Here is a 26,487-nt window from a genome sequence, read left to right as displayed (position 1 = left end):
TTTGGGACAGGGTGAAAAATTGCATTTCTGGTAAGTTCCCAGATGATCCAACACTTTGAGAACCCACGTAGAGAAAGTGTATGGGCTTAGGAGTCAAGTAGACACGGCTTTAAATTCCTGCCCTATTGTGGGAGCCTTAGAGTCTTCATCTTAAAAGTTCTATAATATAGGGTAGTATGTATGTTACAGGATTTTTCTTGAGCACTACATGTGATTTAAAAAGTGACAGCTATAGTTGGCAATTATTGAATGCTTACTAAACATCAGTTACTTTGAGAAGCATTTAACATATGTAATTTAATCTGCAGCAGTTAAGTATGTCATTCCTACATGTAAAAATCTTAATACATTTCAGTTGCTCAGTTAATATTCCTGCCCACCTGTATCAGTAGGCCTTCTTAGGCCTGGAAATGTGTAATATCCCGTAGAAGGATTTTCATAAAGTTGACTTATTTCTTTAAAAAATGTCGACACTTAAAAAGGAAAACTTAAAAAATGTATTTTTGTGAAATGGTTTTACTGGTAATACTAGATAAGAAAAGTGATAATATCTGAAATGATATAGTTTTCTTCTGAATACTTTTATGGTTAAGTACTGTGGGTTGTTTGATACTCATGTAACTATTTGTTAAAAATCAGAAAGCTTAACCAGTTTTACGAAAAAGCTGGTTTACTGTTAATTGGATGGAATTTCTTCTCCTAAATTTCCATATGACACCTTTTAGACAGTTTCTTTCGTAAGACTTATTTGCCATTTAGTTAAAAATTCTTCACCTATTATTAAGTAAAACCAAAAAGTAATCAATTTTATTACCATACTTTATTTGGCTCTGTTTGAGAAATAGTGTGTTTTACTAGAAGAGATTAAAAGAGAGGTAGAGACATGGAGATTCGGAAATGTGGGATGTTTCTATTTACTTGGGAATGGATGGGAACATTTTTTTTGTGCCTAGTGTATGCTACGTACTTGGCATACCTTGTTAAAATACTTTAGTACTTACTTTATATCGTGGTAAGGGGATTAAATGGCAACCTTAATTTGTGTAAGACATTTAAAACAGTCCTGGCAAATAGTAAGCATTTGATGCAAGAGCCATTATTTCATGCATTTCGGATATGGGATTATAATGATTTCCATCCTCCTAGAGTTTACAATGTAGGAGTTCTTACAGGGAATTTGAGGTAGCTCCTAAAAGAATCAGCTGTTTTAAACACACAGCTGCTAACAAGGGAAGCTGATATTCTGAGTCATGTGATTTCAAAGCCTGTGGTCTTCCTCTGGTGCTACAGCCCCCAAAGCAATGCTGTCCATTCAGTATTGGTACCTTCCCTTCTTAATCTTGTAGTTGACAGTGTCCCACTGACCAACTTTGAATGTCTCTTTTCCGTGGTCTCAGCATGTTGTACCCTGGGTTAGGAATGATATGTGACCAGAGGTGATTCAACTTGACCTGCTGGGCTCCCTGACTTGGGCATTGCTGGTGCAGAGATACCCATTGTGCAAACCTGATGGACTCATGGAATCAGAGGGGACCTTGATCTGCCTGCAGTGGGTGAGGCATAGTATGTATTAGATCAGGTAAGGAGGCCCTTCCTCTGAGGAAGGGGCCCAGGTTTCCACTTAGAAAAGAAAGGCATTGTCTTTCATGCTTTACTTTCTCACTCTAATCATCAGTGTGACAGATAAAGGGAGTGTGACAGATAAAGGGAGCAGCATGCCCAAGTAGTGAGACGGGTAGGAAGAGTGAACCTTGAATGTGTGTTCATGAATTCTCAGTGGCTTGGTATGCTTGTAGCAAAGTGAGGAGAGGCTCTGTGAGGGAGATGATGCTGGAGGGGTCAGCGAGGGCTAGGTTGTCAGGGGCTTTGTGTGCTATGTGTTGAAGGGACTTGCTCAGGCATAGGGCTTTATCAGGAGAGTGGCTTGATCAGATTGTATTTTGGACACTGTGCTTCCTAGTGTGTGGAGACCAGCTTAGACGCCTGGAGTCCCAACTTAATTGATTACTTTGGAGAAAAAACAAGAGAACTGAGGGTAATAAATAACCAAGAAAGCTAGGTGAGTAACTGTAAGATATAGATGAGAACAGAAGTCAAATCTTTAGATTTTAATGACGAACGTCACCTTTTCAATCAGCAACAAAGTAGCCGAGTATAATCTTCAACCATCTGCTCTCTGAGAGAGGAGAGGGGAAGGAATGAGGAATGGGGAGCCAGAGAGATTGCTTTTATCTAATCACTTCCAACTCTTGCATTACATTTTTATGGAGAATTAATAAAGGCTGGGTGCAGTGGCTCGTGCTTGTAATCCCGGCACTTTGGGAGGCTGAAGTGGGAGGAGAGCTTGAGCCCAGGAGTTCGGGACCAGCCTAGGTAATATGGTGAGACCCCCGTCTCTACAAAAAAAAAAAAAAAAAAAAAGCCAGGCATGGTGGCGTCAGTTTGTAGTCTCAGCTATTTAGGAGGCTGAGATGGGAGGATTGCTTGAGCCTGGAAGATTGAAGCTGCAGTGAGCCATGGTCGTACCACTGTACTCCAGCCTGGGTGACAGGGCACAACACCTTGTCTCAAAAATAAATAAAAATAAAAATCCTTACGTGTCTGCGTTTTAGCGAAATATCTGGTCTTGTTAGCAAAAGAGAGAATGTCTCTTTAAGTATTGACCTAATTAATAATTCTACCAGTTCCAGAGAGTTGTGAAACACTTTTCAGAGGTAGAGACTCTCTCACTGTCTCTCGCTGTCTCTCTTGCTATCTCGCTCTCACTCTCGCTCTGCCTTGCTCTATCTCTCTCTCCCTCCCTTTCCCCCTCTCCCTGCATCTCTCTCTTTCTCTCTGTTGCTCTCGCTCTCTGTGTGTGCACGCACGTGTGTTTTAAAGCCAGTGGGAAAGCCAGCACCATCTGAACAATTTAGCTTTGCTTGACAAAAGTAGACTTGAGAGGGAGGATTGTACATTGAAACAAGAAAAACTTATACTCTTAAAAATTTTCAACACACTCTTCCTTTTAAGAAATATTTCTCATTAAAGGAACCATACATTAAAGGATATCCAAACTTGAGTAGTTTAATTTCTTTTCTGTCTGAAATCCCCATTAGAACAATCTCTAAAACTACTCCATAGACATAGAACTCGAGTAGATTTGTTGTGCGCCATCTGCTGGCTTTGTTTTAATGGACCAAATAGGTGGTGCCTGGACATCTTTCAGAATTATCCTGTATTTTAGTGTTGCAAAATTATGAAGCTAGAAGACAGTATGAATTTGGGCTGTGACTGGTAGTAGTATTTAAAATAGTAATTTTGTATTGGCATTGAGAAAGGGATATGCTTTTGGCAGGAATATACACATAACCTGATTAAAAAAGAAGAAGAAAGGTTATAGGGATTTCATTGGCCAGTGTCTTTATCTGGCAAAAGATTAGCTTAGTTTAAATAAAAAGTAACCTTAAATGCCAAATAAAATCCTTTAATATTTTCTAACAGTGAAGTCAACCTAAGTCTATATCTGGAATGACTTTATGTAAAAGTCGATAAATTTCTTGGTGGATTTCTATTCATGTTGCTTGAGATACTTTGAGGTATCTTGTAAGGAAAGATTTATAAAAATGGCTTTATCGGCTAGTTTCAAAATGCATTTTCTTTTGAGGGACGTGGATACTATCTTAGTATTTTCCAGCTGAGACAGATATAGGAAAAGCCCCTGGGTTAAATAAATAGGGGTGAAGCTGTTAGGTGCTCTTCTTGTCATTAGTCTTTTTGAGTTTTAGTTATATTTTAAGTGACTTCTTAAGGACAACTGAGCTGAAAATTTACTCAGACCATTAGACTCTAGATCTTTTAATTAATTTCTCATCCAGTCATCTTAAGTATTTAAGATGAATTGTAGAAAGATTGTCAGGCCGGGCGTGGTGGCTGACGCCTATAATCCCATCACTTTGGGAGACCGAGGAGGTGGGCGGATCACTTGAGGTCAGGAGTTCAAGACCAGCCTGGCCAACATGGTGAAACTCCCTCTCTACTAATACAAAAAAATTAGCCGGGCACCTATAATCCCAGCCACTGGGAAGACTGAGGCAGGAGAATCACTTGAACCCACGAGGTGGAGGTTGCAGTGAGCTGAGATTGTGCCACTGCACTCCAACCTGGGCAACAGAGTGGGATTCCATCTCAAAAACAACAAAAAAAGAAAGATTGTTTACAGAAAGAGAGTTCAGAGAGGAATTCTTGCATTCATTTGGCCAATATTTATTGAGCCCCTAAAACTACAGGACACACCTTTAGGCAATGATATAGCATTACATAAAACAAATAGGGTCCCACCTCTCAGGAAGCTTACGTAACGAGAGGAAAGGGGAACTCAGATAAATACATAAATATATACTCTTAGAATTGTATATATACATACAGGTATAATATATACTGTGTTGTATTAAATAGACATACATGAATAAATATGTGTCAGATAGTAAATGATGCTATGGAAAAAATAAAGCAGGGCAAGATAAATAAGGAGAGTTAGGGTAGGAGAGCTCATACTTCATTTAGGATGGTCAGGGATGACCTCACTGCTCAGGGGACATATGAAGACTAATGATCATTAGTGTTATATAAAACAGTTGTTTATGATTGTCTTACCTGCCTGTCACCAACCACGTACAGAAAGCACATGGGACAGAGGTGTTATTAATCCTTTCATGGGCCCCCTTGGTCTAGAGTATAAAGGCTGATCCTTGGCACTCTTTTATGCCCATGTTCCCTATGCTGAAGCCATGGCCTGTTAGTCCTTGAATACGCCATGTTTGTTCAGTTCTGTGCCTTCGTACATCCTCTCCCCTCCTTGGAGTGACTTTATCTTTTGTCTTCCTAGTCAGCTCCTACATGGTTTTTGAAATTCATAAATTTTACTTTCTCTGGGTAGCGTTTGTAGTCTCTGGCAAATTTTCTTCCTTCTCTTTCTCTTCTGTTAGGCCATAACACTTTTGAAATGTTTCTATTTATAGCACCTGTTATATCACTGTAAGTGTATGTTGGCATGAGTTTCTTCTACTAAATCAGGGGTTCTTAATCTGTTTTTTTTTGATGTCTTGGGTGTGTGAACTTCTGGAAAACTGTATTAAAAGGTTATGTTAGACTAGTGGTTGGCAAGCTACAGCCTGTGAGCCAAATCTGGCCTGCTGCCTGTTTTTGTAAATAAAGTTTTGTTGAAACATAGTCACTCCCATTTCTTTATGTATTGTCTATGGCTCCTTTTGTGCTCAAAAAAAAAAAAAAAAAAAAAAAAAAAGAAAGAAAGAAAGAAAAGAAAAGAAAAAACGGAGTAGTTGCAGTAGTAACCATATTTCCCACAAAGCTGAAAATATTTACCATCTGAGTCTTTACAGATAAAGTTTGCCAATCTTGATGTTAGATGAAATGGGGATTGAAAAGGAAACATTTTGTGTTGTATGGCACGAAGCTGACTGCCTTTTCCTTGTGTCTAGAAACCACAGCAAAGACAGAACAAGTCAAACCGAACTTCTAAGCTTCTCTTTGCCCCAAGACAGAGGGCATGCCATTCTTTTAGTCAACCAATTTGGATGTCACCAACACCTGATGACAGGTAGTGGTCGTGTGGCTAAGAATGCGAGCTTCTGGGGGCTGATCAACTTGCTTCCTTTAGAACTGACATCCCCAAAGTGGCGGCAAGTGGGAGTAGGGTATGATGGCAGCAGCACCTAATCACCCCCTCCACCCCCACATGTCAGCCTGGTGGTGCTCCCTGGGCACAGGTGGGCACCTGCTGTTGGAAAAGTTTTCAGTGTTCTTCTTCTGAGACTTGCCCATGAGGGCATGGTAGGAATGGGGGCCATGGATCCCGGCAAGGATATATTCCTAAACTGTGCTTGAGGGTGTAGGTCCCTCCTTCTTTTCTCTGTGGCATTTTGCTTTGTCCATTTGATGTCCTATCTTTACAGATGGGTTTCAGCAAGATATTCTCAAAGCATTTCAAGCAGGAATGAGCTGTGAGTGATATTGATGGAGCCTCTGTTTTCCTCAGGCACTTTGTGTAATTTTTTTTTTAAGATGGGGTCTCACTCTGTCACCCAGGCTGGAGAGCAGTGGCACAGTCTTGGCTTATTGCAGCCTTGGCTTCCTGGGCTCCAGCAGTCCTTCTACCTCAGCTTCCTGAGTAGCTGGGATACAGGCATGCACCACCATGTCTGACTAATTTTTGTATTTTTTGTCGAGATGGGGTTTTGCCATGTTGCCCAGGCTAGGTCTTGAACTCCTCAGTTCAAGCAGTCCACCTGCCTCCGCCTCCCAAAGTGCTGGGATTACGTGCCTGGCCTTGTGTAGATTTTTTTAAAGGCAAGGGGTTGAAGTGGGGAATTCCAGCCCTCTGACGGAGGTGGTGGTACTGCTGGCTCTTTAGTTGAGTCCTCTGTCGTATTTCATCTGGACCACTCTTGATGCTTCCTAAGTTCTTTCTGTTTCTGTAGTTTCCTTGCTCTGTCCTGTTCTCCACAGAGGAACCACAGTAATCCTTTGAAACATGAATCATGAATCATGTCACTCTTCTTTTCAAAACCCTCCAGTGGTTTAGCATCACACTAAAAAAGAAAAAGAAAAAATCCATATTCCAACCTCGCCTTCCACCCAGTGTTTATTCATTTGCTCCTCCAGACTGACCTTTGCTATTTTTTGAACACGCTGAGTTTGTACTTGCCTTGCACTCGATATATTCCCTTTGCCTTGACTGCTTTCTTTGTCTTCCCTTAATTTGCTTCATTCAGGTTTCAGCTCAAATTTGGCTTCCTTGGAGGAGCTTTCCCCGACCACCCTGTTGGGAAAAGTATCCTCTCATCCGTATTTCAGACAAACTTTAATCCCTTTATGCCATCTTACCCTTTCTAATAGAACTTTCTCTCTAATGTTACTTTCTATAATTTATCTTAAATGCTAAAATACAAGCTCCATGAGGGCAAGGGGCCTTGTCTTTCATGTTTGAGGCCTAGTTCTTAATAGTGTCTGACACATATTACAGTAAGTTTTGTAATGAATGAATTCATTTTGCTGACAAAATGAGCTTCAAGTGGTTCTTATCAGGGGTCTATAGCTATTAAGTGATCCTGATTCTGTTTCCCAGCCTCCATTTTTATACTTCACTACCATGTGTGGTGGCTGATACCTTGTTATCGAGTAGCATGTTGCATTTAAGAAATAGTGAGTGCTGGGCCGGGCGCGGTGGCTCAAGCCTGTAATCCCAGCACTTTGGGAGGCCGAGACGGGCGGATCACGAGGTCAGGAGATCGAGACCATCCTGGCTAACACGGTGAAACCCCGTCTCTACTAAAAATACAAAAAAATAGCCGGGCGAGGTGGCGGGCGCCTGTAGTCCCAGCTACTCGGGTGGCTGAGGCAGGAGAATGGCGTGAACCCGGGAGGCGGAGCTTGCAGTGAGCTGAGATCTGGCCACCGCACTCCAGCCTGGGCGACAGAGCAAGACTCTGTCTCAAAAAAAAAAAAAAAAAAAAAAAAAGAAATAGTGAGTGCTAAATAATATTAAAGATTTTTGTGCATATGCTTACTTTATAATGGTATTAATTTCCCAGAGAAACGAAGCTACTCTGAGAACCATTCATGCTACTTTGAGGTAATACTAAAGGACCAACAGAACGGGATAGCTCTGTTCGTGATTTAGGTTTTTAGATTTTTTTTTCTTCTGGTAGGATTTCTGTTTTCTAGCTTGATGGCAATAACATCATATATTTATGTTCTCATCTTAAGGAGCCTTGGGGTCCTACTTTGCTGTAACCATGCCTTATGAATTTGTCTGTCATTTTCTAGAGCACTCCACTAAATTAGGCTGCACAGATATAACTCATTTATCCTATAATTAAACTTTGTGATATTCTCCTTTTGAATGAATTCCGACATAAGGAATGCCAAGGAATAGCACTTCAGGGTATTCACAAAGTTAGAAATACAAAGTTTGTGTTTCTTTGGGGTTTGCTAGTGTTATATGACATTTTATAAGCGCCATTATATCCAGTATTTAGAAACTCTCAGGTCTGACAGCTGAATGGTTTTGGATTTAGTTTGTAGCCTCTGTCACGTCCCCTCACATGTCACCCCTGTCCATTGATTGCAAATATCATTTCTTTCAAACAGAATTTGAAATCAGGTGAGAGAGAATCGGTATTCCTCAGGCTCGTTCCAGGTGACCTGTGTTTGAGAAGACTGTGGGAGCCCTCCCTGCCCTGCGTTTTGCTCAGGCAGTCAAGGGCCTCCTCTAATCCCTGCAGTCCCTGGTCCTTGCTTCTCCTACTATGCTTTTTATACAGCTGCAATTGTTGCCTTATGTGTCTGTCTCTCTGAAGAGTCAGTGAGCCCCAACAGGGCAAGAACCGGCTTGTCTCCGTAGCCTTAGTGTGCCATAGTTCCTCACCTAAGTCTCCACCCCATTGTTGAAATGAAGGAAGGAAGGATGGGATAAGCAAGACAAACTTAGTATTTTTATTTGGAGCATTTTATGTTTTATTTTTTTAAAAAAAGATGAAATACATTTTGTTCAACTCAGTACATCCTGATTGAGCACTTGCTGTATCAGGCCTTTTGAAGAGATATTGGGTGTACAAAAATGAACGAGATGCAGTCTGTGGCCCGGCTTCACTGTAATGGCATAAGCTTTCAGAGAGTATGTGCCTGCTTGAGGTGATCTGTCTTGAGCTTTGAGCAGCACTGGGCTTAGACATTTCTCCACAGAAGTCTTTTTGGTCATATTCTTCAAGGTAGAGTTTGGGCATTCATCTCCCTGTACCTAGACAAGTCAATATATGTACTAATATAATATTTATTATATTAGTAATAAATGTGTAATTATATTAGTAATACATTTTATTGCTAGTATACAATTATTGAAGTAATAAAGTAAAATATATTAAAGGAAATGTTTAAAGGAACAAAATATTTTCAGATATTTTAAGTCTCATTTACCTATTAATATTGTTTCATATAATGTTTGTATTTTAAAAAATGATCCCAGTAATGGATGGCAGTTCTATATTTGCTAGCAGTAAGTCATTTGAAAATCCTTTAATTAATGCAGGCTAGCTTTCCACCTAATTATCACAGATGAACAATTATATCTTGTCAAGATTGTATCATCCTGAAAGACTTTTGTAGTTACCAAGGGTATTATTAACCATAGATGGTTAAAATAAAGAGAACTCTGAAATATTTTAAATGGTGTGAAATTGAGTGTATTGTGAATCTGGGAAGTGATCATTATTTTAGTTTAGCAAATGAGCTTTCTGAAAGATTTGAAATGGGAAACAAGTATTTTAAGTTTTGGCTGCAGAGTGCTCACTTGTGGCTGCCATTAATAGAGAGATATGGCAAATCCCATCTTTTTAGGTGGCACTTGAGTTTGGGTTCCTCTTGGGTCCATAGGGCCATTTCTGAGTTCAGGGCACTGGAATAGATAGATGAAAGATATGTTACGAAAAAACCCATTGAAGGCTAGAGAAAAAAAAATTTCTGAGTTTGTTGATTTTCTTCAGACATCTGTCTTCCATTGTTTGTTCTGAGGAATTCTTTTTAAAACGTCACTCCTTTACATGCTGCAAGTCTTTATATCCTTGCCTCTTTTGGCTTTGTTGATCCTTTGTTCTCTGATTTCTCCTCTTCTCCAACTGGCCCTTTCTTGTTTGGCCTGTTTCTCTGGATCTATTTCTTCTTACTGCCCTCCCTTGCTGGAACACCAGGGTCTAGTCATTGGCTCTCTCTTACCACAAACTCATCTACAGTCAAGGTTTTAGTTCTTAACTTAGTGCAGGTTGACTCTCAGATCTGACTGGCCAGGCTAGCCCTTTTTTGACAGCTTGCCCTGTTACTTACCTGTTGGATATAGAATAAGTACAAATATCTATCTTGTCTACCCTGCTGATACATGAAACTTAAGATTCAAAGCCTCATCATCTTATCACAGATTATTCCCACAAGCCACTAGTTTTCCTTAGAGATACCCCTTTTTCTCTTAATTCTGCTTCATGCCTACTATCTTCTAGTCCCATCCAGTTGGTTGTTATATTTCATCAAATTATTATTATTATTAATTTGAGAGACAGGGTCTTGCCCTGTCCCAGGCTGGAGTGCAGTGGTGTGATCATAGCTCCCTCAGTCTGCATCTCCTGGCTCAAGAGATCCTCTCACCTTGGCCTCCCCAGGTGCTGAGAGTACAGGCATGAGCCACCGTGCCTGGCCCAAATTACTTTTAACAGAATTTTTTCCCTCACATTTATCATTTTTTTAGGTTGTCTTGCTACCATGGCAGTTAAGCACTTTTTACTTTCTCACATTGTGTTTTTGTATTATTTTCCCCAAACGGTTTCTTTGTCTCTATTGTTTTTCCTTCTTAGGATATGACTGTGAGAGAAATCTTTCTGGAATGTTTACTGCCTTTAACACCCCCGACCCCCCATTTTTCTTTCAGTATATACCACATAAGACTGTGTCTTTTTTTTCCCCTCGCCTACACAGGTTCAAGTATGAATCTTTTGGCTTGCCATTAATATTCAGCATAAGCTGATCTCTGCCATCTTTATTCACTCAGTTATGGAACAACTTCCTACTGCTACATAGGCCTTGTGTGAAGTTTCAAAAGACAGTTCTTGCTTTCCATAAGCCTCAGGTGGTGAAGAGAAACATGGACAGTGCAGTGCACACAATTACACATCTCTCTGACTTTGTCGCACTTGTTTGGGCCCAAGCAGCCATTGTGTCTGGGTTTGGATTTACCCTGAGCATAAGCAGACCTCCTGCTTCTCCTCCCTTCCGCACCTCCAGACTGTTCCATCTTTCTTGTTCTCAGCACCCTCTTTCTCCTGTACCCTGTAGTCCTTCGATGCCTGTGACTTGCTTGCTATGTAACATGTTCCTTCTATCAACAATGACCTCTTCACACATATCTTTTTTCCCACACCTAACTCTGTCTCCTCCTCTTAACTTCAAGGTCGGGGTATAGAGGAAGAAGTACAGACTTAGGAATCCTACTTAGATTTGAATCCCTGCTTGACCCTTCTAGCTTTTTAAAGGCAAGGTTTAAAAAATACTCTCGGCTACAGCTTTCTCATCTCTTAAGTGGAGATAAAGATACCTTGCAGTATTTGCAAAGCACCTTGGTCAGCCATGGACAAGCTCCATGCTTTCAGTGTGAGGATGAAGGAACTTCTACATTTGCTGTTAATGACAGAGCTTTCTCCACATCTGTATTGATAGGGCTTCCCACAACCCTAGCCCTTAATTTATTTCAAAACCTTTTTACAGTTTTTTGTGGGAAGCCTTGGAGGTTTTACAAGTTTTTATTTTTATGTTTTTAAAACTTTTAATGTGGAAATAATTCCAAAATATTAAAAATATTAAAAAATATTTTTATAAAAAGTTTTCCAAAAGTAGTACAAAGGATACTCATATATTCTTTACTCAGGACAACACCTGTTGCTAACATCTTACGCCATTTGCTTTATCATTTTCACTCTAGCTATTTACCTGTAGGCTGACAATTTTTTTCCTTAATTATCTGTCAGTAAGTTACGTGTATCCTGGCTGTTTATTTCTAAAATGCTTCAGTATGTATTTCCTAAAATAGGGATATTCTCCTTTGTAATCACAGCAGGATGGATACCGCTCTTTATTTGTCATGTCTCTTAACCTTCTTTAATCTGGAACACGTCCACACCTTTCTTTATCTTTTATCTTTTCCGGTTTTGAAGAATACAGTGCCTCTCCTCTTTCTTAATAGACTGTTTCTCATTGTCCGACGTTTCCTTGTGATTAGGTTGAGGGTTTGCACGCTTGGTCAGAGCACTGCATAGGTAACCTTGTGTCTTTCTCAGTGTGTGACTCTGGAGACACATGTGTCATCTGTCTTTATTGAGATCTTTATTTTGATTTACCTGTTCAGTGTATTGGCGGATTTCACTGAATGAATACTACTTTTTTTTTTCTCTCTTATAACTAACAAGCAATCTATGGGGAGACACTTAAAAGACTGTGTAATATGTATGCTGTTCCTCATCAGAATCTCCCTCTGGATTGAGCATTCATTGATAACTTTTTGCCAGAGTGAATCTTTACCATGTTTGTGCAGTGATAATTTTACTATTCCAGCAATCTCCCCTCTTTTAACAGTCGAACCCTGTCATTCTGCAATACTCATAGGAACTCCCCTCTCTGCTATATAATTTATCTATTGTTATTAATATGGACTCAATACTTCCTATTTGTTAAAAAATTGTGGCTGGGCGCGGTGGCTCAAGCCTGTAATCCCAGCACTTTGGGAGGCTGAGACGGGCGGATCACGAGGTCAGGAGATCGAGACCATCCTGGCTAACACAGTGAAACCCCATCTCTACTAAAAAAAATAGAAAAAACGAGCCGGGCGAGGTGGCGGGCGCCTGTAGTCCCAGCTACTCGGGAGGCTGAGGCAGGAGAATGGCGTAAACCCGGGAGGCGGAGCTTGCAGTGAGCTGAGATCCGGCCACTGCACTCCAGCCTGGGCCACAGAGCGAGACTCCATCTCAAAAAAAAAAAAAAAAATTGTTTATAATTTATTGCTGTTCTTGACTGTTTAGTCTTTAAATTGTCCCAGGTTTGTACAGAGGAAGCCACTTGGGTCTGGCTTCTGTGTCCTTAAGACATGACCCAATTGGTTTGTTCTTTTTTTTTTTTTTGAGCACGTCATTGTTTTCTGTCAAAACAAGATGTTTACAGCCTAACCCAGGCCTGGACTCAGCCAAGTCTCTGAAGGGACTCAGTTCTTTTTAGTGGAGAATGGTATTAGCGACCAATATCTGTGCACTAGATAACGTTCATTGCTACTGAGTGTTCCTCTGTTGTGTGAGCCTTTAATGAAATTGAACACTGGCTACCATGAGTTGCCAAGTTAAAATGCCATGACTTTGCCTTTTAGCCTATGGAAAAGTTGTAGCTACCTGTCGGTGTTTGTTTTAGCAAAGTAACTGGGCAAAGTTTTATCAATTGCCTATCAATTGTGTTTAAAGGAGAGAATGAAGATAGTTATGTGAATACAAGCAGTGTTGGTTAATGAGATTTTGAGGGTTTTTGGCTTTTTTTTTGGTACTGTAATAATTGCTACCTAATGGAAAAGTAATACCCTGTAATAACACTCAGTTTTTATTTAGTTTACTTAACTCCTTTGTTTCACTTTTCCCAAATTTGCAGTGGGTATAAATCCTGTCATTTTGTCAGACTGGGAAATAAATTTGGGAAGACCTGTGAAACTTTTATGATTCTGGATTGAAAGGTAGTTTTTGTTATAATTTCACAATTCTTGGAGCCTACAAGAATGTCTTTACATAAAATATGTGACTGCAAGATATAAAGAATAAACTCAGAAATCTACATTTTATACTTTTTAACTTCAAATATTTGATTATAAATTATTTGAGTAGATATTTCTTGGAAACTTTTTTCTGAAATAATTTCAAGTTTATAGAAAAGCTGTAAGAATAGAACAGATATTACATCTTATAAACCTTAAGCCCCTACTTTCCAACTGTTAACATTTTGCCATATTTGCTTAATCATTCTGTCTGTTATCATTTCTTTCCTGAACCATTGGAGAGTAAATTGTAGGTATTACATCCTTTTTTCTAAGAACAAAGGTATTCTTCCATAACCACAGCATGATACCAAAACCAGGAATTTTAACATTGGTCCCATGTTAATCTGTAAACCTCATTCAGATTTTGCCAGTTGTCCCAATAATATCCTTAATAGCAGTATGTTTTTATTCAGGATTCACTCCAAAATCATGTATTGTGTTTAGTTGGCAAATCTTTTTAGTCTTCTTTAATCTGGAACAGGACCTCAATCTTGGTCTTTTGTTAGTGACGTTTTCTGAAGAGTTACAGGCCATTTTTTACACAGATGCCCCTTCAAATTAAGTTTGTCTGATGTTTTCTTATGACTAGATTGAAGTTATGCATTTTTGTTAGGAACGTTATAAGTGATGCTGTGTCCTTAGTGAGTGCTATGTGAAATGTGATGTTAGCGTATTTCTCTATGGTTATTTTTACGTTTTTTTTTTTTTAATCACTTGATTCAGGTGTTACCTGCCAAAGTTCTGCTTTCCCCTTTGTTATTTATAAGTGGTAAGTGAGCATTTCTCCAACATCTTTGTTGCGTTTTTAGCAACTTCCTTAACATTTTAAACATCTTTTCTGTTTTCCAGTTTCTCAGAAAACTCAGAAAAGCACATGATGTATTAAAATTCCGTCTAGGAATAACTGCCATTAAAGTTTTGGTGTCTCCCTTTCTGTCTTTTCAAGTGCAACTTACTAGTCTAGACAAAGCAGGTTTCTCAGTGAATAAAACATGCTCTAATGGGGTGTACATCCTGGTACATTATAATAGTAGTCATTTATTGAATATTATGTGCCAGACACTTGATATGGGTGCTTTCCTTTTATCAATCACTTAATTCTTCAAAACGACCTTATGAGATAAGATTGATAATTCTTGTCCTCCCTTATGGCATAAGGAAGTTAAACAACATACCTCAAGTTAAACAGATATAAAGCGATATACCATACTGTGATAAAGACACAGGCAGGTTGGTGTCAGTGATCATCTTCTTAATCACGGTGATACACTAACAAGTTATAAACTAACAAGTTAACTCAAGGTGGTGATAATACTGAACTGCTGTGAGTAGAACTATGACAACACTGTTACCTATAATCTGGGATGGTTTGTACTTGACTAGCGTTTTGTCTTATAGCAAGACCTCCATTCTTTCTGTAAGTGATGATGTCTCTTAAATGGGCCTGCCATGACCTTCCTTGGTCCTCCCTGTGGAAATTCTCCCCCTTTACCCTCTCCTTCCCTTCTGCTGACCTGTTCTCAGTGGTGTGCTCGTTAAAAAGAAAAAAAGAAAGCCCTGATTTATAGCATTTGCCAATTTCAGTGGTGTAAATACTCCCATAATGGTTGATTTCAGGCTATCCATGCCATATTACGAATATAGATTTGACAAGAGATATGAGTTGTGAAGACATCCAGTAGCACACCATTATGTGGAATTTCTGCTGTCTGGATACAATAGATAGAAACCTCCAGAGCATAGAGTATAGTACGTTGTGGTAAATACTTAAAAAGTGATAAGTTTTGAATATTTATGACATTTGTTTTTAATGCAGTTTACTTAATTATAAGCCAATATAATGTAATTTTTAATAATAGCTATGTTTAACAGAATTCCTTGCAGAATTCCTGAAAATTTAACAATGAGCACTCATGAGTCTCCATAAGCCAACTCCAGTATACCACTGACTTTGCTGCTGACTGGGCCCACCTTTGAAAATCTATGGCTGACACTTTCTTACTATCTAAGATGACATTGATGTCATCCTGTCTTTCACCCTCCTACAGGGCTTTCTATCTCATTCTCCTAATCCGTATCTACCCCTTTCCCTGTCCAAAGCCCTTTTTTGTCCATTCATCCCTGCATTGTAATTTGCCTCTTCCCATCCCCCAAATACCTTTCCCTTTCTCATCGCACTTCTTTTTTTTTTTTTTTTTTTCCATCAAGTTACTTTTCCCAGTTAAAGGAAAGCCTCAGACCACTAGTATCTTGGGACATGGAGAGTCTCCCAGCAAGATGTTGGGTCTCATGAGGAGAGGAAATCTTTTGTCTAGAAAAGGAAAGTATATTCTTAGAATTCCAGGGTAGCAATCTAAGTGAAAAAAAATTTTTTTAACTTAATATATAAAGGAAGTTACAGTGCCATTATTATAGTATGTAGCTACTCTAAGAATTACTTCAGGATGGGGAAAAGTGAGACCGTGGCTACCATTTAAAATCACATTGTAGAGTAACTCTTTTATAAAAACCTGTTTTTATTTGCAAATAAGTGGTTGATAGTGATATTTTACATCACAGTTTATTTATATGGGGGTGGGGGGGCTAACCTATATTTACAGAATAAGGGCGAGTATAGATGTCTTTTCCATTAGTTTTTGTGTCATCTGTCAGCAAAACTAATTAGGACCCTGAAAAAACTGTCAGTTTCAGGGAGACATTTCTCACTAATGATGAAACATGGAAAATATCTGTGTAAGAGGATCACACTGTTTCTTAAGTTCAGATTATTGGAAGAGAGTGGTGATGTAGGTGTGTACTCTTCCTGAGGTTGGGTCAAACTAAAATGATAATTGAGAATGTCTTGAAAATTACCCTTGTTAATAAGGTGATCTATTTTATTTTATTTAGAAACATGGCAGACTTGTTCACTTTGTAGCCAGACTGATGCATCTATTTATTCTGTAGACTGGTCTTTTCCAGGCACAGCAGAGTAATTTATTAATACCAGGATATTCTTTAAAGATGGTAGGATTAAAGCATCACAACAAAAATTGTTACCTAGATCTGTTTTTCCTTGTTATTTTTTCATCACCATTCTACTCATTTAATCTTTCAAATCCATCTCAAGAATAGGTACCTGGTTCTGCTGGAGTAAAATGGGAGTTAGTGGCTGAAATGCAGTTTGTTATTTGCTCTCAGTGACTTTATCAGTGTGCAGAGAATACTCCTTCAAGGAAAACAGGTATTTTTGATTCCAGATGCCTTTTGAATCTAAATTTCAAGTGGCTTTGAAATGAATGGAGCTTTTGTGTTCTCTTCTATTGAATTTTTTTTTGTCATAAGGTAGTGTGACTTAATATTAAAAACAAACAAAAACAAGAAAACTACAGACCAGGAGCAGTGGCTCATGCCTATAATCTCAACATTTTTGGCAGGCCTTGAGGATCACTTGAGGTCAGGAGTTTGAGACCATCCTGGGCAACATACGGATACCTGATCTCTACAGAAAATTTAAAAAGTAGCCCAGCCGGGCGTGGTGGCTCAAGCCTGTAATCCCAGCACTTTGGGAGGCCAAGACGGGTGGATCACGAGGTCTGGAGATCGAGACCATCCTGGCTAACACTGTGAAACCCCGTCTCTACTAAAAAATACAAAATACTAGCCGGGCGAGGTGGCGGGCACCTGTAGTCCCAGCTACCTGGGAGGCTGAGGCAGGAGAATGGCGTAAACCCGGGAGGCGGAGCTTTCAGTGAGCTGAGATCCGGCCACTGCACTCCAGCCTGGGCGACAGAGCAAGACTCCGCCTCAAAAAAAAAAAAAAAAAAAGTAGCCCAAAGCAGTGGCGCATGCCTGTGATCCCAGCTACTTGGGAGGCAGCAGGGGGAGGATCACTTGAGTCCTGGAATTGGAGGCTGCGGTGACCCCTGATTGTGCCTGGCACTCCAGCCTGAGCAACTAAGTGAGACCCTGTCTCAAACAACAACCAAAACCCTAACTATTAAATATAGGTATTACCATTGACCACATAATTGGAAGTAAAGCACTCCTCAGCAAATGTAAAAGAACAGAAATTATAACAAACTGTCTCTCAGACCACAGTGCAATCAAACTAGAACTCAGGACTAAGAAACTCAATCAAAACCGCTCAACTACATGGAAACTGAACAACCTGCTCCTGAATGACTACTGGGTACATAATGAAATGAAAGCGGAAATAAAGATGTTCTTTGAAACCAATGAGAACAAAGATACAACATACCAGAATCTCTGGGACACATTTAAAGCAGTGTGTAGAGGGAAATTTATAGCACTAAATGCCCACAAGAGAAATCAGGAAAGATCTAAAATTGACACTCTAACATCACAATTAAAAGAACTAGAGAGGCAAGAGCAAACACATTCAAAAGCTAGCAGAAGGCAAGAAATAACTAAGATCAGAGCAGAACTGAAGGAGATAGAGACACAAAAAACCCTCCAAAAAATCAATGAATCCAGGAGTTGGTTTTTTGAAAAGATCAACAAAATTGACAGACAGCTAGCAAGACTAATAAAGAAGAAAAGAGAGAGGAATCAAATAGACGTAATAAAAAATGATAAAGGGGATATCACCACCGACCCCACAGAAATACAAACTACCATCAGAGAATACTATAAACACCTCTACGCAAATCAACTAGAAAATCTAGAAGAAATGGATAATTTCCTGGACACTTACACTCTTCCAAGACTAAACCAGGAAGAAGTTGAATCCCTGAATAGACCAATAGCAGGCTCTGAAATTGAGGCAATAATTAATAGCCTACCAACCAAAAAAAGTCCAGGACCAGATGGATTCACAGCTGAATTCTACCAGAGGTACAAGGAGGAGCTGGTACCATTCCTTCTGAAACTATTCCAATCAATAGAAAAAGAGGGAATCCTCCCTAACTCATTTTATGAGGCCAACATCATCCTGATACCAAAGCCTGGCAGAGACACAACAAAAAAAGAGAATTTAGACCAATATCCCTGATGAACATCGATGCAAAAATCCTCAATAAAATACTGGCAAACCGGATTCAGCAGCACATCAAAAAGCTTGTCCACCATGATCAAGTGGGCTTCATCCCTGGGATGCAAGGCTGGTTCAACATTCGCAAATCAATAAATGTAATCCAGCATATAAACAGAACCAAAGGCAAGAACCACATGATTATCTCAATAGATGCAGAAAAGGCTTTTGACAAAATTCAACAGCCCTTCATGCTAAAAACGCTCAATAAATTCGGTATTGATGGAACGTACCTCAAAATAATAAGAGCTATTTATGACAAACCCACAGCCAATATCATACTGAATGGGCAAAAACTGGAAAAATTCCCTTTGAAAACTGGCACAAGACAGGGATGCCCTCTGTCACCACTCCTATTCAACATCGTGTTGGAAGTTCTGGCTAGGGCAATCAGGCAAGAGAAAGAAATCAAGGGTATTCAGTTAGGAAAAGAAGAAGTCAAATTGTCCCTGTTTGCAGATGACATGATTGTATATTTAGAAAACCCCATTGTCTCAGCCCAAAATCTCCTTAAGCTGCTAAGCAACTTCAGCAAAGTCTCAGGATACAAAATTAATGTGCAAAAATCGCAAGCATTCTTATATACCAGTAACAGACAAACAGAGAGCCAAATCAGGAATGAACTTCCATTCACAATTGCTTCAAAGAGAATAAAATACCTAGGAATCCAACTTACAAGGGATGTAAAGGACCTCTTCAAGGAGAACTACAAACCACTGCTCAGTGAAATCAAAGAGGACACAAACAAATGGAAAAACATACCATGCTCATGGATAGAAAGAATCAATATCGTGAAAATGGCCATACTGCCCAAGGTTATTTATAGATTCAATGCCATCCCCATCAAGCTACCAACGAGTTTCTTCACAGACTTGGAAAAAACTGCTTTAAAGTTCATATGGAACCAAAAAAGAGCCCGCATTGCCAAGACAATCCTAAGTCAAAAGGACAAAGCTGGAGGCGTCACGCTACCTGACTTCAAACTATACTACAAGGCTACAGTAACCAAAACAGCATGGTACTGGTACCAAAACAGAGATATAGACCAATGGAACAGAATAGAGTCCTCAGAAATAATACCACACATCTACAGCCATCTGATCTTTGACAAACCTGAGAGAAACAAGAAATGGGGAAAAGATTCCCTATTTAATAAATGGTGCTGGGAAAATTGGCTAGCCATAAGTAGAAAGCTGAAACTGGATCTTTTCCTTACTCCTTATACGAAGATTAATTCAAGATGGAGTAGAGACTTAAATGTTAGGCCTAATACCATAAAAACCCTAGAAGAAAACTTAGGTAGTACCATTCAGGACATAGGCATGGGCAAGGACTTTATGTCTGAAACACCAGAAGCAATGGCAACAAAAGCCAACATTGACAAATGAGATCTAATTAAACTAAAGAGCTTCTGCACAGCAAAAGAATCTACCGTCAGAGTGAACAGGCAACCTACAGAATGGGAGAAAATTTTTGCAATCTACTCATCTGACAAAGGGCTAATATCCAGAACCTACAAAGAACTCAAACAAATTTACAAGAAAAAAACAAACAACCCTATCAAAAAGTGGGCAAAGGATATGAACAGACATTTCTCAAATGAAGACATGCATACAGCCAATAGATACATGAAAAAAATGCTCGTCATCACTGGCCATCAGAGAAATGCAAATCAAAACAACAATGAGATACCATCTCACACCAGTTAGAATGGCAATCATTAAAAAGTCAGGAAACAACAGGTACTGGAGAGGATGTGGAGAAATAGGAACACTTTTACACTGTTGGTGGGATTGTAAACTGGTTCAACCATTGTGGAAAACAGTATGGCGATTCCTCAAGGATCTAGAACTAGAAATACCATATGACCCAGCCATCCCATTACTGGGTATATACCCAAAGGATTATAAATCATGCTGCTATAAAGACACATGCACACATATGTTTATTGTGCACTATTCACAATAGCAAAGACTTGGAATCAACCCAAATGTTCATCAGTGACGGACTGGATTAAGAAAATGTGGCACATATACACCATGGAATACTATGCAGCCATAAAAAAGGATGAGTTCATGTTCTTCGTAGGGACGTGGATGCAGCTGGAAACCATCATTCTCAGCAAACTATCACAAGAACAGAAAACCAAACACCGCATATTCTCACTCATAGGTGGGAATTGAACAACGAGATCACTTGGACTCTGGAAGGGGAACATCACACACTGGGACCTATTATGGGGAGGAGGGAGAGGGGAAGGATGGCATTGGGAGTTACACCTGATGTAAATGATGAGTTGATGGGTGCTGACGAGTTGATGGGTGCAGCACACCAACATGGCACAAGTATACATATGTAACAAACCTGCACGTTGTGCACATGTACCCTAGAACTTAAAGTATAATAAAAAAAAAAAGAAAAAAATATATGAAAGCAGTTTAAAATTTACTTGTAAAAAGAGGTTCATATTGAAAGCATTGCTAAAAGGATTTCATCTGCTTATAATTAGCCACCTCCTCTGTCCCCAAAAGAAGGCCCAGACATCACTAGTATCTTGGGGCACAGAGAGTCTCCTAGCAAGATGTTGGGTCTCATGTGAGAATGAAATTCTTGATCTTGAAAAGGAAGATATAGTCTTAGAATACCAGGTTAGAAATCAAAGTGAATTTTTTTTTTTCTTTTTTTCCTGTAAAAGTCCAGATAGTAAATAATTTAGGCTGTGGGCTAAGTTCTCATGTAATCATTACCTTCTATGGCCCATTGTGGTGCAAAAGTAGCCGTGAATGGTGGGTAAATGAATGGTCTGAGTTCAATTAAACCTTTATTTATTGACAGTGAATTTGAATTTCATGTAATTTTCACGTTAAAAGGATTAAAAGGCCTTCTTTTGTCCCTAACCCTAACCCCCACCCCCACCCCGGCAAAATGTAAAACGGGATGGTGGGAGGCTGGAATTTACGTGTGGGCCATAGTTTGTCAACCTATGCTGCAAAGGATGGAACTTTTCATTTGTACTTTTTTCAGGCTATGAGGATATTTCAGTACCTTGAGAAATAGACTCTTCTCATACACACTGCAAACATCTTCTTAACTGGTTGCATTATGCCAAAGGAGATTACACATATTACCAGGCTAAACTTTTCAAAAATGTTTCCGAGAGAGTCTTATAAACAAGACAAAAGTCTACTTCTGAGTAGTAACTGAAGTCAGTGATAATTCTGTTTTACCAGCTGTGATATTCCTTGGATTAGGATACTGTTGAATGCTCCACTGTGATAGTCATAGTAGTAGTCATGGACCCGCTGGAGCATGTTTTGTTAATAGACCTGGTTCCTAGGTTTGACTTGATGGTTTTTGCTTTTTAGTGTTTAGTAAAAAATTACCTTCTGCTCAGTTATACTGCTGGGCTTAGTAAATTGTGACCACAGGGTGGTATGGTTCTCTTGTTGGCGTTAATTGTTGCTAAAATTGAAAGGAAAAATCTTCTGTACATAATGAGAATTTACTCCTCTAATTATGAAGCTAAAATGGTTCGGCCTTCTCTAAATTGATTTTTCTGTAGTGCATTATTAAGATTTATATAGTATTACATCTCAGTGCTTTAAACCTTGATGCTTTGTAGTCTTTTGTTATGTTTACAACAGGAATTGTATAGTTTGTAATTGGGAGAATGCTAATAATTAGGACAGTATTTCATAGAATATATTTAGCCACTGGTCTTGATTAAAAAAAGAAACACTATATATAAAAACTACTAAAGAGTATTTACAGCTGGCTACGGTGGCTCACTCCTGTAATCCCAGCACTTTGGGAGTCTGAGGCGGGCAGATCATCTGAGGTCAGGGTTCGAGACCAACCTGACCAACATGGGAAAACCTTGTCTCTACTAAAAATACAAAAAAATGTAGCTGGGTGTGGTGGTGGGTGCCTGTAATCCCAGCTACTTGAGAGGCTGAGACACGAGGATCGCTTGAACCTAGGAGTTGGAGGTTGCAGTGAGCCGAGAGCATGCCATTGCACTCCAGCCTGGGCAACAAGAGAGAAACTCCGTCTTAAAAAAAAAAAAAAAAAGCAACTGAAAGACAAAGATGTCTTACCTTCTACTAGTTGCAAAGTCATAGACAAAGTTATTGGCCCAAGATTTTTTGTCTGATTTTTATGGGATTAATGTAGGGATAGATAAAGAAGAGTAGGAATGTCAGATGGTTAGGAAATACAAATTATTAGAAAAGTAGCCTCCTATTGAAATAGGTTAAAAATATTATAGACGGAGAGTTGAACATGTTCCAGGAGCTTTCCTATACAGTCATGTGCTGTTTAAACTATGGGGATATGTTCTGAGAAATATGGTATTAGGTGATTTTGTTCGTTGTGCAAACATCATAGCGTATACTTACACTAACCTGGATGTTGTAGCCTGTTATGCACTTAGGCTGGAGCCCAAGCTGGTCTTCTTTGCACTCTCCCCTTTCCAGGCAAGCCTATTGCTGGAGAATGTATGGACTTGGTAATGATTTATAGGGATATAGAATTTAGAGAATTATTGTCAACTGGAACACAGGAGTTAAGAAGCATTCTGAGTACAAGGGTGTGATCATTTATTATACCCCCTCCATCCTGTCTGCCTTATTTTTGGATTTTCTTCTCTGTCTCCCCCGCCCTTCCCCTTTTTAACCTTACCAAAGTCAAGTAAAGTTTTCCTTCATCTTGTTAGTTAACTTATTTGTCTAATCACTTCCACTAAAATGTAAATTTAAAGAAGAGAGAACGATCTTATTTTCAGGTTTATTCTGTATTGTGAATGCCTGGATAATTGCCTGGCACATAAGTGCTCAATCTTTATACCTGTTTCAGCTTACTAGAATGGGGGCATGGATTAGACAGTATATTTGATTTTCCCTTAAATATAATGTTTGATAAAGATAGGCTGTGAAGAGGAACCTTACTAATGTAAACTTGCTATATTGTTTCCTTTCCTAGGGCGATTGTGTTGTTACAGTGCTGCTTGCTGAAGAGGACAAAGTTGAAGATGATGTAGTGTTTTACTTGGTATTTTCGGGTTCCACCCTCCGTCACTGTACAAGTACTCGGAAGGTCAGTTCTGATACATTGGAGACCATTGCTCCTGGTAAGTATTTGAATGGGATCCTTACTAGCTTTTCCTAGTTCTTAAACACTTTTATTCTATGTTTATTAGTATAGAGTGACAGGAAGAGTGAAGTGTAGGCAGTTTAAAAAAATTTATTAGTTTATAAAGCAGTTTGAATATCTGGTCCTGCTGGTATTGGAGAAGATTCCCAGTTTTTTATTGCTGTGCCGTTTTATATGTATTATTGTTGTGTCAGCCACCTACCAAATTCTGTAAATTATAACTTATTTAAGAACTGGGATTATGACAGTTGAAAGCTGGTTTATCCTCCTACTTGGTAAAAATGATGTTGAAAATTCAAGGATTTAAAGATTCTAGAGAGTCTCTAGGTATATTATTTCCAAATTTTTATGGACAGGAAATAAAAGAAGGCAGTCAGGATAGATACCAATTGCTTTTCTGAAGAGTATTAGGTATCCTTCCTTGTAACCCACAGCTCCAGTCATCTTGTTTCCTGTGATGTGTATCACATCAGAAAGACTTCTCTGGAGGTCTGCTCTCTAGTAGGTGCCATCCAGTATCACCATTACTGAACATTTATTATGTGTTGGTGGTGGGGAGAAACAGCTTCTTAACCTAGGTATAATTGATCAGTCCGTGACTCAGTTCTCATTAGGAAAGGAATTGAGGTAAGTTTTATAAACATAATACTTCCTATACTAGGAGCACTTTAGGGTTAAAGTTTGAGGACTGTGTGTTTGTATACCTGTGTGTGCATGTGTATCTAGAAAGGGCAGATACAAGGAGACTGCAAGCAGATAAAAGGGAAAAGGCAAATATAACAAGCATGGCCTGTGTCCTAACTGTGATCCTCAGTCACAGATCCCAACAAAGTCTGTTCTCTTGGTGGAGAGGGATGTACCTCAAAGCCCTTATGCCTTTGCTGGTAAGGTCCTTAAACCAGGATGGGCAGCAGGCAATTACTTTCCCAGAGTTGCTGAACTTGTATGACAGCCTGCTCTAAGTTTGTACCAAATCCTTGAACATTGTCCTCAGCCTACCTTTCTGAGCTCTAGTTCACATTTCTTCCCTTGACTTTGATTCTAGTACCTCTCTATATATGTCTATATAAGTACCCTTGCCCTGCCCACCCAAACGAAGCAGAATGTATGTTAGACTCTGCTCCTTTCCTCTAATTTGGTCCAAATCCTGGGAAATCATTCCTAACCCCTGTGCTTTGGCCCTGGAATCCTACCTAGTACCTGGCTTTTCTTTCATTTTCTACTAATTGTCTCTCCACTTAGCCACATTCCAGTATTTTCCATCATGCTTATGAGGTCAGATAACTCCTCCCTTCCCATTGGCCTGAACATTCTGCTTCCTACCTGAATTTAGTCAGGCAGCTGATAATGAGGTACCTCATCACAGCAGAGGTGACAAAAGGATTAGAGTCCCTGAAAGACCTTCTTTTACCTCTGGAAGGCCAAATGGAGAGTAAGACAACACTTTTAACATATGAGCCTTGATATGTGTGCAAGGGTACCAATGAGATCCTTAGTTGGTGTAGTAGAAACTCTATTAACTAAGCAAAGGAGATTCCTGACCAGACCCTATTGCTCTACTTATCGCATATGAGATTCTTCTGGTTATTTGTCTTTTTCAGCTACTGTCATTTGGCTTAGTTTGGTAATTTATTGTGGAGGGGTAGAGATAGAAGCATTTTGGGGGTTAACTTGTTTGAATTTCTTGTTTATATCATGGGATAAATTCTTTAGCCTGGACCTACACGTCTTTAAATCTGCCTTTGTGGACTTAGACTTGTGCCTTCCCTTCCTTCAGGCCCTTACTTAGCTATCACCTCAGTGAAGCCTTTCGGTCCAGCTTATAAAAATACACAGCTGCCTCCTCTCCATATTCCCTATCCCCCTTTCCTGCTTTATTTTTCTCCATTGCACTTTTCAACTTCTCACATATATTTTACTTATTCACCTTATTTATTTTCTATCTGCCCCAACTAAAGTGTCAGCTTTATGAGGACAAGGATTTTTGTTTGGTTTCCTCATATGCTAAGAAGTCTTGTTCTAGGAAACTGTCACTTGATAGAACAACATTTCTACTGTGTCACACATCCTGCTTCCCAGAAGCTGCTCTTCTAGAAAGATGTGTATGTATGTGAATACACCCATACTCAAACTCACATGTAACCCCCCTCCCCGCCCTGTTTTTTTTTTTTTTTTTTTTAAATCCGAAAGGAGTCTCTGGCTTCTTGAGTTACATTTTTAGCTTGGAGAAGGAGTCCGATGATTTTTATGCATCAGTTAGCTGCATTAATAGCCTCAGACTTCCTGTTTGCTGAGAGGAGTGTTAGATTAGTCAAGAATCTTCATGGAAAGTCCAATCTTCGTGGAAAGTCCATGCAGTGCACTGTGCATCCCAGTTCCTGGATAAGTGTGCATGGTCTGTTTGTTGCAGCAGCTACTGCCTACAGGGATGTCTCTGCACTCTTTGTGCTTATGTTGGGACGAGCTCTGCAATTCCTAGTCATTTTGGCTAAGAGAAGAAACAGAGCTTTGTGCCTTGTTCTTGCCCCCCACCCCCCACCCCAAGAAGGAGTCTTGCTCTGTTGCCCAGGCTGGAGTGCAATGGCACGATCTTGGCTCACTATAACCTCCATCTCCTGGGTTTAAGCAATTCTCCTGCCTCAGCCTCCTGAGTAGCTGGGATTACAGGCGTGTGCCACCATGCCTGGCTAAATTTCGTTATTTTTAGTAGAGGTGGGGTTTCACCATGTTGGCCAGGCTGGTCTTGAACTCCTGACCTCGTGATCTGCCCACCTTGGCCTCCCAAAGTGCTAGGATTACAGGCATGAGCCACTGTGCCCAGCCTCTTCTTGCTTTTATTATTATTATTTTTTTATTTTTCATGTTTCATCCAGATTGCTGGCTCTGATTTTTCTTTGAGTTCTCTGTGTGTTTCACT

The 26,487-nt window shown here is 39.5% G+C and overlaps 1 protein-coding gene across 12 annotated transcripts in view; it reads left to right on the top strand.

Moving 5' to 3' along the window:
• Nucleotides 1–26,487, top strand: part of AKAP13 (A-kinase anchoring protein 13) — a 395,830-nt gene that overhangs the window by 142,233 nt on the left and 227,110 nt on the right. For all 12 annotated transcript variants that reach the window (XM_030930279.1, XM_030930278.1, XM_030930277.1 and 9 more), the window contains exon 3: nucleotides 23,400–23,547. In XM_030930279.1, coding sequence (XP_030786139.1) covers nucleotides 23,400–23,547 — 148 coding nt within the window. The remainder of the gene's footprint in view (nucleotides 1–23,399; nucleotides 23,548–26,487) is intronic.

This window comes from Rhinopithecus roxellana, chromosome 5, assembly GCF_007565055.1.
Source record: "Rhinopithecus roxellana isolate Shanxi Qingling chromosome 5, ASM756505v1, whole genome shotgun sequence".
NCBI classification, from domain to species: domain Eukaryota; kingdom Metazoa; phylum Chordata; class Mammalia; order Primates; family Cercopithecidae; genus Rhinopithecus; species Rhinopithecus roxellana.
This window is presented reverse-complemented; position numbering and strand designations above follow the sequence as displayed.